Genomic DNA, 14,543 nt, shown 5'->3' on the forward strand with positions numbered 1-14,543 from the left:
CACTACAGAATTACAGGCCAACTTTTGAATCCACTAACTAAATAGAAGAAAACTCATTAATAAACATTCGGAAAATAAACTAAAACCAAATCTGAAAAAAAAGTGCCTCCTCAATAAAAAAGTACATTTAGCAGTTTAAATCTAAGACTCTTTGGTACACTTTCAGAATATTTTATTCTGCCCAATTTCCTTTAACATAATATTCTCAGCCTTTTCTAATAGTTTACTAGCTAACCACCTCAAGATGAGACAACTAATTTGATCATAAAATAAATTACCAAACTTATCCTATTTCAAAAATACCCAAGGATCAAGTCAAAGAAGTACTTCAATGAAAGTATGCTTCCAAGACCAAACAACATAGAATCAAGCTTAATAAATTCAGGAAAATCCATTTGGGTAATCCAGCTGCACATACAAAGCCTACATCAAGAATCTCATGTTATGCCTGACTCCTAAATTCTGAAATGTAAACTCCAAGAACACACTTAGTTCCACAGCCTCTGAACCCCAAATAATCAATTTTTATTTCTAATTCTCATTGCTAGAGCATATCAAACAAACACATACCAAACACTTACATTTATAAAATATTTAATACTGATATTTGATAAATTCACAGCAATAAAATTATAAACATCTCAGATATTAATTACCTTGGAGGCTGAATTTTAAATTTTTCAAAAACTTCTGGATATAAAAGTGGGAATACTACCATTTCCTTCAGTGCATGAATATGATGGCTCAATCCACCTATGCTATCAAACCGCACCTTGGAAAGAAGAGGAAAAGTTTAAAACAAAACGATTTTAAACTTTTATAGACTTTAAAAAATTTATGATAGTCTTATGCTCAGAAATACATGCCTTGAGCAGGAGCTTTTGAACACAATTACAAATAAGAGTTAAAAAAAGGAGTCAAAAATAAAATTCAAGTGTAAGTTTCCGTTAAGGCAAATAAAGTCCCTAACCTTTCATTTATTAACTGAGTACTAGATTAAAGCCTAAACTAAGACTTTTATGGATATCTATAGATCTTATATTTACAAACCAAGAGTTTAAATGCCTTTCAAAATATCATCTATCACATGCATTCTTGGGGCGGGGGATATTATCCTCAAAGGAGCAAAAATTGTTTTTTGGGATTTTGTGTGTGGGTTTTTTTGTTTTGTTTTGTTTTTTTGGTGGGGGAGGGGTGGTTTGTACAAAATAATCTTTGCTACAATGGTTTGTGGTACCCCAATATTCAACATTATCCAATAAAGTCTTATTCCTTAAATATTTAATTTCTCTAGTTAGGAAGAAAATTTTTCTCTTTGGAGAAGCAACAATGAAAAAAGTTTGAGAAACTCGAATCAATCATAAGAAACAACAGAGACTGTTCCTCTCACCCAGAAAAGTTTAAATAGTTGTGGTGGTTTGAAGCCCTATGCATCCCAGTAAAGCACATCCTTAAATTTAATCCAGTCATATGAGTGTGAACCCATTTTAAGTAGGATTTTTTGATGAGGTTACTTCAATTAAGGTATGGCCCACTTCAATCAGGATGTGTCTTAATCCTATTATTGGAGTCCTTTATAAGAGAATGAAATTCAGATACAGAGAGAGAAAGCCACGGGAAGCAAGAAGGTAGACATGACAGAACCAAGAAGAGGAGGGAGAGGCCAGGAGACGTTGCCATATGCCTTGCCATGTGACAGAGGAGCCAAGGACACCAGTCTTCAGGAGGAAAGCATTGCCCTAATGATGACTTGATTTGTTCTTTCACTTAGTTCCAAAACTGTAGGCTAATAAATGTCTATTGGTTAAGCAAACCCATTTCACGGTATTTGCTTGAACAGCCTAGAAAACTAAAACAATAGTTACAAGATTTTGCAATGAAAAAAAAAATGTATAGAAAAAGGTACCTGAAGGAAATTTTCCCAAAATGTTAAGTAATTGCCTATGAGTTCTGGATTATAGGAGATTTCTTTCCTTGCTTCTTTATTCTGTTATGGTACTTGAAAATGTTTTATAATAAATGCATTACTGTGATAGAAAAAACCTAAGTAAACTACAAAAATAAAAATGGAGTTTAACAGAAATAGTCTAAGAGAAGACAAATTTTCTTGTATATAATGTTGAGTTATTAAAAAACACAAGTTATTCTAATTAATTGGCAGAGATGCCTAAAATGAACTAGATTCAAGAGAGAATAAAACCAAATAAGCAAAGGCAAGGTCCTCTGAGAAAACAAACTATTGAACATGATACTCTAAGTATTTAGTCAATACTCTGAAATTTCCATAGGCCCTCATTAATAAGATAGATCAATATTTCTCCCTAGGACATTAGATTGGAGATCACTAAAATTTCATTTTCAAATACATACAAATTAATTTGGTAACTTCTTTTAAGTCTCTAATACACGAATCAGTTAAATTATGTGTATAGAGACATTTATGGGAACAAAGGAAAAATTATGAAATATGCTCTTAGTAATGCAATAACCTTATTCCAAAGTACCCCCAAAAGTAAAGAAACTACTATTAACAGTAAAAAGGAACCTATGGCTCAGGACTGTGGGAAGATGGCAGAGTAGGATGCTCCAGGAATCATTCCCTCCACCAAAACAGTTATTAAACTGGCAGGAATTGCCTGCATCAATTATTTTGAAATTCGGGAGTCTAGTTGAACACTGTGCAGCATCGAAGGGGGAGAAGGAGGAAGAAGCTGGTAAACTGCAATAAATACTGGTGAGTGTCACCCTCCCTGCAGAGGCAGGCAAAAGTAGGAACTGGAGCTGAGTCAGACTAAAGGCACAGCTTGCTGGTATCAGGGTGGGAAATGAAGACCTAGTCCCCAAACTCTGGGAATAGGTGCTCTGATCACTGATTACTTTTGATCAGTTACTTCAGATGGCTGTGGGCCTGCCCTGAGGGCAGTCATTGTTCCAACCCCCCTTGAACAGAGTAATCTTAAAACAGGCAGCAGAGTAATCTTAAAACAGTACTCTTCCTCAAAAATACAGAAAACAATTAAAGGGCTGCATTAACCGGTCAAGTGCTGAATCAAAAAGCAGCTTCAAAAGTCATCCAGGAAGCTCCTGGAATCCTTGCTGCCCCTCCCCCAACCTCTGCACAAATCTGGACAGGGCCAGCTTGCCCTCCCATTGTGGCTGCTGGCCCTGTCCCTGAGGGCACACAGCAGCCCCTGTGCACATACTGTGGTACATGTATGTCAGTGCCAATCTATCAGACAGAAGTGCGAGAGATGGAGCCAAGGAACTTCTCTAGGGCTTGTCCTCCCCGAGTTTTGTTGTGAGGGCAGAAAAGCAACTTGCAAATAGCTCAGATAGTGTAAGAAAAAAAATCAATTTGAAGTAGCAGGGGGCAAAGACCTACTTGCATAGACTCACTAAAGAGAGCACCCAGGAAGAGGTAAAAGTCTTTTTCAGGGGGAGTACAGAGAAGAGTCACATGAACTCCTTAAAGTGTGAATAGAGAATTCCTAGGCCTTCTAGCAGGTCCAGGCCTGGAAAAAAAAGGGGCAGGCTCCATAGTGACTCAGATAAGACAGGGAGGACACTGCACTTCACATTTGTCTCTACCTAATCCTCTTGTTAGGAGGGCTAAAACTCTGATGGAGAGCACCAGCCAGGGCAGAGACAATTTGAAAGGACAGTGAAAGGTACTTTTTGCTTTGGTTTCATTTTGAATTGCTTCTGGCATTCAAGAAAATCTATGTCATATCACTAGCTGGATACTATATAAGGAACAGACAGCTCAGTGATTAAATCCCAGAATTAAAACTTTAAAATATAAAAATGTAAAGTGTGCAAAAGATCACAAGACAAAGAAACAGGAAATGATGACAGTACAAAAGAACAAGACAAAAATCCAGAAACCATCAATGAACAGGAGGAAACTCTCGATTTACCAGACACAGACTTTTTAAAAATGATCCTTAATATGCTCAAGGAGATAAAAGAAACTACAGAAAAAGAACTAACGCATATGAGAAAGACAATGAATAAATAATATGGAAATCTCTTTGAGATTCTCAACAGGAACCAAACAGAAATATTGGAGTTGAAGTACATAGTAACAGCAATGAAAAATTCCCTAGATGGTTGCAACACCAGATTGAAGATGGATAAAAGAATCAGTGGCTCCGATCCAGCGCCGCCTCCACAGGTGGATACCTAGTAACTGGATTGCAAAATAATATGGAAAACCCCTACTTAACCTCATCTAGAACTGCCATGCTGCCTTCCAGTGAGGATTCTGAGAAGATGGCGGCATAGAAAGAAGTGGAAGACTTAGTCTCCCCCAGAACAATTCATAAATGAACAAAAAACCAGTAAATAACCTGGAATGGTAGCGGGGAGACAAACGTGACTGTACACTCAACATCCACCGACATGAATTGGGAGGAATGCCCGAGATCACACCATAAAATCTGTAAGTAAAATTGCGGACCCGTGCTGAGAGCCGAGTACCTAGAGCCGGGAGCCCCTCCCTCACGGAAGCCGCGCCGTGCACTTTCTCAGCCCAGCTCCAAGTGAGGTTTTAATAATAACTGCTCAATACAGACAGCGAATCCTCAACAAGCAGACAGAGGCTTTTGGTGACAACTGACCTTGAGAGAATCGGGGGAAATATTCTGTCTCTCGCTCTCTGTCTGTGGAGAAAACCTCAGCTGTTCTCAGCCCACAAGGCGTTGCAGTAAAGACAGCCTCACACATTCTGCATTCTGAAACGAGCTGAGAGCCCCGCGGCACAGCCAAGCGGCCCAGGGCTTCCCTAGAGGGACGGCGCACACTGATGACGTAGCACAGCATCTCCCTCGGCCGAGGGAGGATCACGGCTGGGAGGGGGGATCCGCTTGGAGAACCCAGGGGCACTACACCAAGTCTGGTGGTTTATGGGACACCGAGAGAGAGCTGCCCTTCCTCCCTGGCCACCCGTGCGCGCGCCCCACATTCAGGGTGGATGAGTCCAGGGCGCGCCCAGGCTGAGCTCTCCAACTGAACACACAAGAATCATTTCCCCACACTACGCGGGAAAAAAGGTTGAGAACTGACTGGAGGGATATAGGTGGCTCACAGATGCCATCTGCTGGTTAGTTAGAGAAAGTGTACATCACCAAACTGTGTCTCTGAAAAATTAGATCGATATCCTTTTTTTTTTTTTGATACAACTTGAAAGAACCCTATCAAGCAAAACAAATGCCAAGAGGCCAAAAACAACAGAAAATCTTAATGCATATGATAAAACCAGATGATATGGAGAATCCAGCTCCAAACACACAAATCAAGATTTCGGAAGAAATGTTATACCTCGCAAAATTAATTAAAGAACTACAATCAAAGAACGAAAACATGGCAAAGGATTTAAAGGACATCAAGAGGACCATGGCCCAGGATATAAGCGCCATAAAAAAGACCCTAGAAGAGCAAAAAGAAGACATTGCAAGAGTAAATAAAAAAATAGAAGATCTTATGGAAATAAAAGAAACTGTTGGCCAAATTAAAAAGACTGGATACTCACAATACAAGACTAGAGGAAGCTGAACAACATCTCAGTGTCCTAGAAATCCACAGAACAGAAAGTGAAAGAACAAAAGAAACAATGGAGAAAAAAATTGAAAAAATTGAAATGGATCTCAGGGATACAATAGATAAAATAAAACATCCAAACTTAAGACTCATTGGTGTCCCAGAAGGGGAAGAGAAGGGTAAAGGTCTAGAATGAGTATTCAAAGAAATTGTTGGGGAAAACTTCCCAAACCTTCTACACAATATAAACAACAAAGCATAAATGCCCAGAGAACTCCAAATAGAATAAATCCAAATAAACCCACTCCAAGACATATTCTGATCAGACTATCAAATACTGAAAAGAAGGAGCAAGTTCTGAAAGCAGCAAGAGAAAAGCAATTCACCACATACAAAGGAAACAATGTAAGACTAAGTTGTAATTACTCAGTGGCCACTATGGAGGCGAGAAGGCAGTGGCATGACATATTTAAAATTCTGAAAGAGAAAAATTTCCAACCAAGAATACTTTATCCAGCAAAACTCTCCTTCAAATTTGAGGGAGACCTTAATTTTTCACAGACAAAAAAATGCTGAGAGACTTTGCCAATAAAAGACCTGCCCTACTTCAGATCCTAAAGGAAGCCCTACCACAGAGAGACAAAGAAAGGAGAAAGAGATATAGAGAATTTTAACAGACATATATAGTACCTTACATCCCAAATCACCAGGACACTCATTTTTCTCTAGTGATCACAGATCTTTCTCCAGAAGGGACCATAAGCTGGGACATAAAACAAGCCTCAAGAAATTAAAAAAAAAAAAAAAAAGAATACACTCAAAGAACATTCTCCAAACACAATGGAATACAAATAGAAGTCAATAATTTTTGAACTATAACTCCACTATCTACTTCCTACATGATATAAAATACACAAACTCTAAGGACAAATCAATGGTTTTGAACTCAATGTAAAATATGTAATTTTAGACAACTATATAAAGGTGGGGGAATGAAGGAGTACAGGAACATAGTTTATGTGCCCTATTGAAGTGAAGGTGGTATCAAAGAAAAACAAGATTGATAGGGATTTAAGAGGTTAATTTTAAGTCCCACAGTAAACACAAAGAAATTATCAGAGAATATAACCATAGAGATGAAAAGTAGAGTTTGGGTTAAGAGAAATGGGGGAAGGGGCAATGGGAAGTTAAGAAAGGAGTGTAGGGTTGCTGTTTGAGGTGAAGGGAAATTTCTAGTAATGGATGGTGGGAAAGAGCATAACATCATTCTAAACGTGATTAATCCCACTAATGCAAGGCTAGGAAAGGGGTGGAATGGGAAGATTTAGGCTGTATATATGTTTCCACAATTGAAAAAAAGAAAAAAAAAAAAAAAAGTCTAACTAGACAACAATTGAATGCTAAGGATGAACTTGGATGGGATTGGAGGGTGGAGGACAGGTGGCTCAAAGGGACACAGTTGAGACATAAGGAAAAGGAAATACAGAATGTAAGCATTGTATCATTGTTGAATCTCTCATACTTCTTAGCTGTGCTTAATGGAATTACATAAAAGAATGTTCTTGTCCATGGAAAGTACATACGTGAATTACAGTGTATGTTCAAGGATGTGTGCAGCTAACTCTCATATATTCAGAAGACAAAGAAATATATGATGGATGATAGGGAGGGAGGGAGGGAGGGAGGGAAAGAAATAGTGATGTGACAGCATGTTAAAGTTGGTGGATTGAGCTATCGGGAGGGGGGTCAGGGTATGATGGAATTCTGTGTATGGGGCTAGTATTGTTTTTGCAACTTATTCATGGAACTTTGAATTTATTTCAAAATAAAATAAAATAAAATAAAATAAAAAAGAATCAGTGATCTAGAAAACAAGACAATTGAAATTACTCCAGTTGAGGAAAGAAAAGAAAAGAAAAGAAAAGAAAAAAAAAAAAAACAGAGCCTAAGGGACCTGTGGGACACCATCAAGCGCACCAATATACACATTATGGGAGGCCAAGGAGTAGAAAGAAAGGAGCACAAGGAATACTCAAAGAAATAATGGGAGAAAAATTCCCAAACTTAACAAAGGATATGAATGTGCACATTCAAGAAGCCCAACGAACCTGAAGTAGGATAAACTCAAAGAGAATCATGTCCAGACACACAGTAATCAAATTGTCCAATGGCAAAGACAAGGAGCGAGTCTGCAAGTTTTAAGAGAAAAGCAACATGTTATGTCCAAGAGAATCCCAATAAGATTAAATGCCAATTTCTCATCAGAAGTTACGCAGGAAAGAAGGCAGAGGAACAATACACTTAAAGTGCTGAAAGAAAACAAATGCCAACCCAAGAATTTTTTTCTGGCAAGACTTTCCTTCATAAACGAGGGTGAAATTAAGACATTCCCAGAAAAACAAAAGCTCAGGGAGTTCATCAGCAGTCGACGTGCTGTAGAAGCAATGGTAGAGGGAGCGTTTCAAACAGAATGGAAAGGACATCAGACAGTGGATCAAAGCAGCATGAAGAAATAAATAGGTCCAGTAAAGGTAACTGTGCCAGTCTGAATATACTGTGTCCCCCAAACGTCATTATCTTTGATGTAATCTTGTGTGGGCAGACTTTATCTGTGTTGATTAGATTGTAATTCTTTGAGTGTTTCTTTGGAATGTGCCCCACCCAGCTGTGGGTGATGACTCTGATTGGATAACTTCCATGGAGGCACTGCTCTGCCCATTCGGGGTGGGTCTAAGTTGATCAGTGGAGCCATATAAATGAGCTGACATAACAGAAGGAACTCAGCAGCTGACAGTGATGTTTTGAAGAGGAGCTACAGCCAAGAGGGACACTTTGAAGAAAGCACAGGAGCTGCAGATGAGAGACAGTTTGAAAACGGCTGTTGAAAGCACTCTTGCTCCTGAGAAGCTGAATGAGGACAAATATCCCAAGTGCAACTAAGAGTGGCATTTTTTAGGAACTGCAGCTGCGAGAGGAACATCCTCGGAGAAAGCCATTTTGAAACCAGAACTTTGGAGCAGACGCCAGCCATGTGCCTTCCCAGCTAACAGAGGTTTTCCAGACACCATTGGCCATCCTCCAGTGAAGGTACCTGATTGCTGATGTGTTACCTTGGACACTTTATGGCTTTAAGGCTGTAACTGTGTAACCGAATAAACCCCCTTTTATAAAGCCAATCCATCTCTGCTGTTTTGCATTCTGGCAGCATTAGCAAACTAGAACAGTAACCATATGGGGAATTATAAATTCCAATACTATAGTATTGTATTATTTTGGTATTTTATCCCAGTTCTTCCATCTTATGGGTCCTAAGTGCAAATGCATAAAAAGTAATGATAAATCTATGGCTTTGGACATATTGAATCTTTGTAACAAATACAAAAAAAAAAGGTGGGGGGAAGGGGGGTGTGCCGGTTTGAAGGTATTATGTCCCCCACAAAAAGCCATGTACTTTGATGCAATCTTGCAGGGCAGACATTTTAGTGCTGATTAGACTGGAATCCTTTGAGTATTTCCATGGATATGTGACCCACCCAACTGTAGGTGATAACTCTGATGAGACAATCTCCATGGAGGCGTGGCCCCACCCATTCAGGGTGGGTCTTGATTACTGGAGCAGTATATAAGCTCAGACAGAAGAAGCAAGCTTGCTACAGCCAAGAGGGACACTTTGAAGAATGCACTGGAATGGAGAGAAGAGCTTCAGCTCACAGAGACATTTTGAAGATGGCCTTTGAAAGCAGACTTTTGCTCCGGAGAAGCTAAGAGAGGACAAATAACCCAAGAGCAACTAAGAGTGACATTTTTGAGGAGTTGAAGCCTAGAGAGGAATATCCTGGGAGAAAGCCATTTTGAAACCAGAATGTGGAGCAGATGCTAGCCACATGCCTTCCCAGCTAACAGAGGTTTTCCAGATGCGACTGGCCATCCTCCAGTGAAGGTACCGACCACTTTATGGTCTTAAGATTGTAACTGTGTAATCAAATAAACCCCCTTTTATAAAAGCCAATCCACCTTTGGTGTTTTGCATTCCGATAGCATTAGCAAACTAGAACAGAGGGGTATATAACAGTGTATCTGAATGCTACTGGAGATAGTTGGTATCAAATCAAATTGTAAAAGCTTTGTGGTGTTAAACTTTAACCACATGGTAATTGCAAAGAAAATACATGAAAAATATGTGCAGAAAGAAATGAAAAGGGACTAAAAGTGGTAAAATACAAAAAACAAAACATGTATGAAAATAAGCAGTAATGGAAGAATTGAGGGGAAAAAAGGCATAAAACTTAGAAAGACAAAATAGCAAAATGGCAGAAGAAATTATTGCATTATCAGCAGTTACTTTAAATGTAAATGATTAAACTTGCCAGTCAAATGGCAGAGACTGACAGAATGGATAAAAAAGCATAACCCAACCTATGCTTTTTGCAAGAGACTCACTTTAAATTCAAAGACATAAAAAGGTTGAAAGTGAAATCATGGATAAAAATATACCATGCAACTAGTAACCAAAAGAGAGCTGGGGTAGTTATACCAACCACAGATAAATTAAGTCAAAAACTGTTACAAGGGACAAAGATATATACTGATAAAGAGGTCAATTCAACAAGACATAACAACTATAAATATATATACACCTAACCACAGAACCCCAAAATATATAAAACAAATGCTGACAGATTTGAAGGGAGAAGACACAACTCTACATCAATAGTACAAGGTTTCAATATACCATTTTCAACAATGGATAGAATATCTAGACAGAAGATCAAGGAAGAAACAGAAGACTTGAACAAAACTCTAAACCAGCTAGAACTAAAATACATATATAGAACACTTTCCCAAGAACAGGAAAATACACATTTTTCTCTAGTGCATAAGGATCATTCTCCAGGATAGAACATATGTTGGGTCACAAAACAAGTCTCAATAAATTAAAAATTACTGAAATCATACAAAGTATCTTCTCCAACCACAACTGAATGAAGCTAGAAAACAGAGGAAAAGTGAAAAATTCACAAATATATGGAAATTAAACAAGATGTTCTTAAGGAATGGGTCAGAGAAGAAATCACAAGAGAAATAGAAAATATCTCAAGGTGAATGAAAATGAAAACACTATATACCAAAACTGAAGGGAGGAGCAAAGGCAGTGATGAGAGCTCTAAAGGCTTACTTTGAAAAAAAAAAAAGAAAAAGATTTCAAATCAGAGACCTAACCTCAAACCTGGAGGATCTACAAAAGAACACACCAAACCAAAAGTGAGCAGAAGGAAGGAAATAACAAAGATTAGAGATAAATGACATAGAGAATTAAAAAAAAAAAAGAGAAAATCAACAAAATCCAAAGTTGATTCTTTGCAAATATCAATAAAATTGACAAAACTGTAGCCAGAATAAGAAGGAAATAGGACAGTAGACACAAATAACTAAAATCAGAAATGAAAGGAGGGACAGTACTACCAATCCACTGAAATACAAAGGACTATAAGAGGATACCAGGCTACTGTGAACAACTGTATGCCAACAAATCAGATAAAATAGATGAAATGGACAAATTTCCAGAAACACACAAGAACTAAACTCACTCAAGAAGAAACTGATAGTCTTGCTAACTATCTGAGCAATCCAGTAAATAGTAAAGAGATTGAATCTCTAAACAAAACCATCCCAACAAAGAAAAGCCCAAGAGCAGATGGCTTCACAGGGGAATTTTACCAAACATTCCAAGAAGAATTAACACCAATCCTGCTCAAACTGTTCCAAAATACTGAAGAGAAGGGAACACACCACAATTCTTTCTACAAGGCCAGTATCATCCTAATACCAAAGCCAGAGGAAAAAATCAGAAGAAAAGAAAATTACACACCAACATCTCTTATGAATGTAGATGCAAAAATCCTTAACAAAATATTAGCAAACTGAATCCAACAGCATATTAAAAGAATTATAGACCAGGCTCAAGTGGGATTTATTCCATGTATGCAAGGGTAGTTCAACATCAGAAAATCAATTAATATAATACACCACCACAACAGAATAAAGGGGAGAAAACCACATGATTATCTCAATTGATGCAGAAAAGGCATTTGACAAAATTCAGCACACTTTCTTGATAAAAACACTTACAAAACTAATAGTAGAAGGAAGTCTGCTCAACTTGAAAAAGGGCATATATGAAAAACCTACTGCTCCTCATACCCAATGGTGAAAGACTGAAAGCTTTCTCTCTGAGATCTGGAACAAGACAAGGAGATGAGAATCAAGACAAACACTGCCACCACTGCTATTCAACACTGTAGTGGGAGTTACAGCCAGAGCAATTAGGCAAGGAAAAGAAACAAAAGGCATCCAGTTTGGAAAGGAAAAAGTAGAACTTTCCCTATGTGATGATGACATGATCTTATAAACAGAAAATCCTGAAAAATCCACAAAAAGCTCCTAGAGCTAATAACGGAATTCAGCAAAGTGGCAGTTTACAAGATCAACATTCAAAAACTAGTAGTGTTTCTATAAACTAAAAATGAACAATGGGAAGAAGAAATCAAGGCAAAAATTCAATTTACAAAAACTAAAAGAATCAAATATCTAAGAAAAAAATCTAACAAAGGATGTAAAGGACTTTTCTATGGAAAACAAGACACTGCGAAAAGTAATTCAAGAATACCTAAATAACTGGAAGGATACTCCGTGGAAGACTAAATATTAAGTTGTCTATTCTGCCCAAAACAATTTACAGATTCAACATAATCCCAATCAAAATTCAACAGCCTTCTTTCCAGAAATGGAAAAGCCAATCATCAATTTTATATAGAGCCCTGATCTCAATAAAACTGTATTTAAAAATACATATATAATGTGTATATATATATATATATATAAATGTAAATATAAATAAAATCTGGCCCATAGCTGATTGTATGGGATTTTCCATTCATGGTTATTCCTATTTCTTCATTATATACTTCCAGTATTATAATAACCTTATGAAGCCTGAATTTTCTTTATGCTCAAATGTAGCTGGTTGATTGCATACTAGATATCATTAGAAAAGAGAATGTTAAAATAGATAAATCATAAAGTGACTAAATTAAATCATTTAAACATCAAAAAATATTTGCATTCACCAAGGAATTCCATTTTTTAAATTTTTTATTCAGAAGGTAAAATATGTATAGTTCTAGTTATGCTTCAGAGAAAACAAATTGAGCAGTTATTGGACCTAATTTCATGTATAAATATGTTTACATATTCTCCAACTGAATTTTTCTTTAAAAGTACCTATGCTGTAGTAATGTATCAAAGTACTTCTCTAAGAAAATTGACAAAAAAATCAAAAATGTTATACATCCATTTCCACTAGTTTAAAAGATTAAATAGTCTAATTTTGCTGAAAAAAAAAAACTTATATAGAGCCCTGAATACTCAGAGCCTGAATAGTAAATTTATAAGTGGCCCTGAATAGTCAAAACCATCTTGAAAAGAAAGAAGTGGGAAGACTCACACTAGCCAACATGAAAACTTATTACAACGCCACAGAAATCCAACAGGATGGTACAAGGAGACATTTTTACCAATGGAATCAAACGGAAAGTGCAGAAATCAACCCTCACATTTATGGCCAACTGATTTTACACCAAAAGCACAAGCAACAATGGAAAAAATAAAGGGAACCTTATAAAAATTTAAAACTTTTGCAAACCAAAGGATTTTATCACAAAAGTAAAACGACAACTTACACAACAGGTGAACATATTTGGAAACAACCAATCTGACAATGGTTCAATATTCAGAATACACAAAGAAATCCTTCAACTTAACAACAAAAAGACAAACATCCAATTGAAAAGTTGGCAAAACACTTGAATAAACATTTCTCCAAATATATACAAATAGCCAAAAAGCACATGAAAAGATGCTCCTCTTCACTAGTTCTTAGGGAAATGCAATTCAAAACCACAATGAGATATTATTTCACACCTACTAGAATAGCCTCTATTAAACAAACAGGAAACTACAAGTGTTGGAGAGTATGTGGAGAAATAGGATCTCTTTTACTGCTGTGGGAATGTAAAATGGTACAGGCTCTGTGGAAGACAGTTTGGCAGTTCCTCAGAAAGTTAAGCATAGAATTACCATATGGCCTGGCAATCCCACTTCTAGGTAAATACCCAAAAGAATTGAAACCAGGGACTCGAACAGATAGTGGCACACAATGTTCACAGCAGCGTTATGCACAACTGCCAAAAGATGGAAGTAACCCAAGTGTCTATCAATTGATGAATGGATAAATCAAATGTGGTACATTCACACACAGTATATTATTCAGCCATAAAAAAGAATGAAGTTCTGATACGTGCATGGATGAACCTTGAAAACATCATGTTGAGTGAAATAAGCCAGACACAAAAGAACAAATATAGCATGATCTCACTAACATGAAGTAATTAGAATAAGCAAATTGACAGAACCAGAATGTAGAATATAGGCCACCTGGAGCTGTGGAGGAGGTAGGGAATGGGGAGTTGATGTCTAAATTATACAATTTCTATTAAAGGGGATGGAAAAGTTTAGATAATGGATGGTGGTGACAGTAGCACAACATTGAGAACATAATTACCAGTACTGAATTATATACTCGAATATGGGTAAAAGGGGTAATTTTAGTTTCTATGTACCTTACTGGAACAAAAATTTAAAAACAAACCAAAACAAAAAAAACATAGGATGTATAATACAAAGAGTAAACCCTAATATAAACCATGAACTATGAGTAACAGTACAACTATAAAAATGTTCTTTCATCAATTGTACCAGATGTACCATACAAATGAAAGGTGTTAAAAACAGGTTGGCATATGAAAACTCTGTATATTAAGCATGATTTTTCTGTAAATCTACATCTCTAATAAAAAATAAAACTAAATTAAAAAAAAAAAAAAGAAGAATCTACCCTTTGTCCTTTAAATCTGGTTTCTTTTCTTGCCAAATACTTCCCTGGGTAC

The 14,543-nt window shown here is 37.0% G+C and overlaps 1 protein-coding gene across 8 annotated transcripts in view; it reads right to left on the reverse strand.

Annotated features, from left to right (window-relative positions):
• The window catches only part of ATAD2B (ATPase family AAA domain containing 2B), a 207,189-nt gene that overhangs the window by 135,602 nt on the left and 57,044 nt on the right, over positions 1 to 14,543 (reverse strand). For 7 of the 8 annotated variants that reach the window (XM_037812951.1, XM_037812948.1, XM_037812947.1 and 4 more), the window contains one exon: positions 657 to 772. The exons of the other annotated variant lie outside the window; for it this stretch is intronic. In XM_037812951.1, the coding sequence (XP_037668879.1) occupies positions 657 to 772 (116 nt within the window). The remainder of the gene's footprint in view (positions 1 to 656; positions 773 to 14,543) is intronic. 8 annotated transcript variants of the gene reach the window in all.

The sequence above is a fragment of the Choloepus didactylus genome, chromosome 20 (assembly GCF_015220235.1).
Source record: "Choloepus didactylus isolate mChoDid1 chromosome 20, mChoDid1.pri, whole genome shotgun sequence".
Taxonomy (NCBI): domain Eukaryota; kingdom Metazoa; phylum Chordata; class Mammalia; order Pilosa; family Megalonychidae; genus Choloepus; species Choloepus didactylus.